A 5,379-nucleotide genomic window follows, 5' to 3' on the forward strand; every position below is an offset into this window, starting at 1 on the left:
GTATCTTCCGCAGTCTGTGGTTAGCTCACCTAGCTGTGCTACTTTTGCCCCAGGGCCTTCCCACCTTGCGATTGCCAGTCAGGACCTCTACTCTAGTGCTGTGCAGAGGCTTTCACTGAGGCTGCTGTAGAAACCTGGAGTTCCCCCCTGGGCTACGTAGCCATTTCACTGGAGCTCCACTCTGCCTCACTCCACTCTCATGGGATCTCTGGGAGCCCCTTGCCTTGTCTGGGGCACGGCCAGAGTCCGTGGGCCTGGTGGTGGCTTGTAAGCTGCTGCCTTGTGGGGAATTCTGCTCTGGGGAGCTTCTTGGTGTTCCGAATGCTGGGCAGGGCCTCCCTGCTAATGGCGAGCAGAGGCTCTCCCTGCTGGGGGTGTGCAGGACCCTGGAGCATCCCCCCGGGCCTCAGAGCCAGGTGTTGGAGCTCCAACCCTGTCCCCAAGCACATCCACAGGATGTCCAGATGCCCCCTGCACCAACCAGTGTGCTGGAGACCATGGGCCCAGCAGCATCTTGCGGTCTGGTGCCGTGCCAGGGAATCTGCCCGCCAGGAGCTTCCCTTTGTCCTGGATTCTGGGCATGGCCTCCCTGCTAATGGCAAGCAGAGGCTTTCCCTGCCAGGGAGGTGCGGAACCCCGGAGCCTCCCCCTGGGCTGCAGAGCTGGGTGCTGGAGCTCCAACCATGTCCCCAAGCACGTCCATGGGAAGTCCAGATGCCCCCTGCACTGACCCATGTGCTGGAGACCGTGGGCCCAGCAGCAGCTTGCGGTCTGGTGCCGTGCCAGGGAATCCACCCACTGGGAACTTCCCTTTGTTCTGGATTCTGGGAGGGGCCTCCCTGCTAGTGGTGAGTGGAGGCCTTCCCTGCTGGTGGGTGCAGGACCCTTGGAAGTCCCCCTGGGCTTAGGTGTAATCACGGGGGGATTGAGTAGGGCTGTTGTCACCTGTTTCCACCATCACTCCACTGCTGAGTGCACACTCCCACGCTTGGTGTGTGGCGATGCTATGGGGGAGTCCACTGGAAGAAAGCCTCCTGCAGAAACTAGGCTGTCTGGGGGTTGGGAGTCGGGGGTTGGAGTGTTTTCTCCTATTTCCACCTCCTCCCAGGGGAAGTTCGTCTGCCTTCCGATGTATAGCAACATGAGTCTCTTAGGTGTCTTGAAATGCTACCTGGATATCCTTTGTTAATTGGTGAATGTTCAATTAGTTGTAGATTCGACAGGGGAGAGACAAAGAAGACCACTCACTCCGCCATCTTGGTCCCGCCTATTAGCACACTCTTATTGCAATTGTCTTCTTAATTGGGTTGGTACCCAGTGTAGCTGGTTCCTAGGCTCAGGGGCATACAGTTGTGATAGGCCTGAGGCCAACAAGGCTGATGTCTGTTCTCTTAGGAGTGCAGCTGAGTAGGGCTAGCCCTTGGCATGGAGGCACTCAGTTGTTTCAGTCTTTGGAAGGTGGGGCTGATCCTTTTTATGGCTATTTGTGAAACACAAGTCTTCTGCCGCTGAAAAGCCTCACCCCCCTCTGGACCACATACACTGTCAGCACAGTCCTGGTCCATGCACACTTCTCAACTCCCTGGAGCATACTCCACTGCCACACCACAGAGGCCCCCACCTCTGCCCCAATGCCACACACAGTCCACCAGGTCCTCACACAAGCCCTGCCCCGCAGAGGCAGACACCTTTGCCTGCCTGTAGAGGATCAAGGCATTCAGTCAATGCAGGCTGAGAAGTAGCCTGAGGGTTTGCTGTTAGGTGGGGCAAGTTCCTAGGGTGAGTTGCCTGCCCTGGCTGAACTGGATTAAATCTGTGCTCTAGTGGGTGTGGCAGACCCCTGGGCTAACAGCCCAAGGGACGCACCTCAATGGCCCCCACCTGTGTCCCTATCAGCACACCTGGACCAACTCAGAACAACAGCCCCCACCAATGTCTCAGTCTCTGGGGAGGATCCTCCTCTCACCAAGATGCCCCTAGAGCCCACCAGGTGAGTCTCACTTCACCAAAGGACAGTCAGCCTTCTCTCTCGTGATTTTATGTTGCTGCAGTGAGTGAGTTTATGCATAGTCCCTTTAAGACCTGGATCTTTTTGGCTTTCGGCCGATAGCTTTTCTGGGGTGTCCTCGCTGCAGTTAATAGCCAGCAAAGCCAGACAGTAAGACTCCCGTCTCAGTTGGGCTGAGTCCGAAGGATGGTTATAGGAGTATTGCCCCTGCTCCAGACCTCACTCCTCCAGGGATGGCTGCGTACCTTAGGTTGTCTCCCGCCTGGCCAGCTGAGAAGGTTGGCTGCTCCCAAAGGTGGCTTTTTTCCTCTCTGGCTGGAGTTACTGCCTCTTCTGCTTTTGTCAGGACTGTCCCTTGTTGTAGGGGTTCTTTTTATCCAGTTTTCAATTTTCAATCCAGTGTGATTCATCCTAAAATTGTTGTAACCTGGTTGTGTTTGTGGGAGGAGGTGAGTTCAACGTCTGCTCACAGCACCATCTTGACCCCACTCGACCCCAGATATGTCTATTTTTTAATTCAATTTTTAGTTAAGAAGATTTCCCTACTGCTAGAATGTAGAAAGGCATTTCCTTTATTAACTGGAAAGTAACTATAAGTTAAATCCTGCTTGAGTTCTTTATTAAAACTGTAATTCATTTTGATTTCATTTTTATGTAAGGCATTAGCCACATGTACAATTTTATTAGCTTCCAGATGGAAAGCTTGGTGTGGCAACCAATTTATTTTTAATGTGTCCTTTCCTATATATGTCTCTAATGGCTTGTCTCTCTATTAGTCCTAAGATTACTGAGGTTAGGCACCATGTTTTAAGCAGCCTTTTATTCTTATAATCTCTGAATGCACTGGAACATGATAAATAATAATGCTTATCTGTTGAATGAATAAACAAATTATCTTAAGACTTCAGGAAGTCACTAGTAATAATCATATTTACAGGTAATTTTGTCCCTAACTCTGAGATAAGACATAGAGAGGAACCTATGGAATGAAAGAACAACGTGACTGAGTTTGTCGTCTTGGGACTCACCCAGAGCCTACAGGGTCAGAAGATATTATTTGTAGCATTCTTGCTCATATCTACATTGTAACAATGGTGGGCAACCTACTCGTTGTCGTGACTGTGGTGGTCAGCCCTATCCTGGATGCACCTATGTACTTCTTTCTTGGCTACTTATCATTTATGGATGCTATTTATTCTACAATAGTCACCCCAAATATGATTAAGCTTACTTTATGAAAAGAAAACAATTTCCTTCCAAGCTTGCATGAGCCAGCTGTTTATATGGCACTTATTTGGTGGTGCTGAGATGTTTCTCCTGGTGGTCATGGTCTATGACCGCTACATGGCTATCTGCAAACCCTTGCCTTATTTGATGGTCATGAATAAATGGGTGTGTGTTCTGCTGCTTCTATTGGCTTGGGTTGGAGATTTTTTGCATGCTACAGTTAAACTTCTCTTGGTGTATAACCTGCCTTTCTGTGGCCTCAGTGTCAGCGACCACTTTGTCTGTGACATGTACCCCTTATTAAAACTTGCCTGCACTGACACCTACATTGTTGGTGTCACTGTGATTTTCAATGATGGGACAATCTGTGTGGTCATCTTTATGATGATACTTATATCCTATGGGGTCATTCTTAAGTCCCTGAAGAATCTCATCAGGAAGGGAAGCGCAAAGCCATATCCACCTGTGGCTCCCACATCACTGTGGTGGTCTTCCTCTTTGTACCCTGTATTTTTGTGTACTTGAGACCTCCTTCTACCTTACCCATTGATAAATCCTTGACTGTGTTTTATGCAGTTATCACCCCTATGTTGAACGCTTTGATCTATACTCTGAGAAATGAAGAGATGAAAAATGCCCTGAGAAAGCTCTAGAGGAGAAAAAGAAAATGAAGCAGCAGAGAAATGTCTCAGTTGTTTTCAGTGAAGAATTGCACCTTCCAGGAAAGCCATGGGTGATTATTTAACGGTAGTAAATTTCTCCTCATGTTTAATAACTGGTGCATGATGTAAAACATTAATTATGTGAATACATCCCATGACCAAAATACATTTTTAAGATTTTCAAGAAATATATTTTGTTTAAAATATATTTTTAAGCTTTTCATAATTTCTTAGGACTACAACTGTTCAGTTTTTGCCTGTGAAATGTCTCCATTGAGATTGTAGATTTGTGTTCTATGTTATGAGTTATACTATAATTAATACTATAAATTTATTTTAATGGGAGATTTTCTCATATTTCTCTCTTAGATAATGTAACATTTTACAGAATTAATAGTGTGTATTACAAATTTCAGAAAAGGTAAAACACAAAATAAGACAAATAAATTGTTTCACTCACTCCTCTCCACACAGACAGCCCATCTTAATATTTGAAGTATATATCTTGTCTTTGTATCTGCAAGATTCTTTAAATGTATAATTTCATTCATATTGCTTAGCATATTAAAGTTGAAGAAGAATGATGCCTCAGAGTTCTAATATTAATCATAGGGAGGCTAAGTATATAAAAAGATTTGAATAAGCAAGGCAGATATGCAGAAAAATAACTAGATCTTGTGAATTGTTCTGATTGGAAAATTAAAGTATCTCCTCAAGTGGAACAACTGTGTTTGGTGTTAAATGTTCATAAAGATGATCCTTTAATCTCCCCAGATAGTGTAGAATATCTGATAATACCTCAGCTATTTTTCAATATCCCCATCTCCTTTTTTTTTCTTATACTGACCCAGACCCTAACTTTCATACGTAAAATTAGGATATCTATAATTCATGAGCTTCAAGTATGCTATTCAGAACCCTACACCAGATATTTTTGGTGATATTATTGTTAAGAAAGATGCTGACCATATACCTATTGTATATTGGAATTCTTACATCTCTTATTAATATAATATACATTTTTAGGTCACAGAGAGGCCAGGATAGATTGTTTTATTTGACAGAGACCTCAGGCACAAAATCCACTCTCTCTCTGAATCAGGCTTGAAACAGAATATTAACTGCCTCCAAGATAGTAGAAGTGGGTGGACAAAGAAATTCATGATTAGGACTCCCCTATTTAGTCTGAATTGCTAAAGGGCTAATGCTATGGGGTAATGGGTACTTTTCATTGGTAAATTACACAGTATGAAAAAATTTATATCCTGATTTTTTTGCATTTTATTTATTTATTTATTTATTTATTTATTTTTGGGGAAGTTTGGCCCTGAGCTAACATCCGTGCCCATCTTCTTCTACTTTATATGTGGGACGCCTACCACAGCGTGGCGTGCCAACCAGTGCCATGTCCACACCCAGGATCCGAACCGTTGAACCCTGGGCGGCTGAGAAGTAGAACGTGCGAACTTAAAGGCTGTGCCA

General features: G+C 45.2%; 1 protein-coding gene across 1 annotated transcript; it reads left to right on the forward strand.

Annotated features, from left to right (window-relative positions):
- Nucleotides 1-3,159: 3,159 nt before the first annotated feature.
- OR4A2E (olfactory receptor family 4 subfamily A member 2E) lies at nt 3,160-3,888 on the forward strand. The gene is given in 3 exon segments (XM_070230537.1): nt 3,160-3,230; nt 3,232-3,665; nt 3,668-3,888. Coding segments are annotated over 3 exon segments (726 nt in total).
- Nucleotides 3,889-5,379: the final 1,491 nt, after the last annotated feature.

The sequence above is a fragment of the Equus caballus genome, chromosome 12 (assembly GCF_041296265.1).
Source record: "Equus caballus isolate H_3958 breed thoroughbred chromosome 12, TB-T2T, whole genome shotgun sequence".
Taxonomy (NCBI): domain Eukaryota; kingdom Metazoa; phylum Chordata; class Mammalia; order Perissodactyla; family Equidae; genus Equus; species Equus caballus.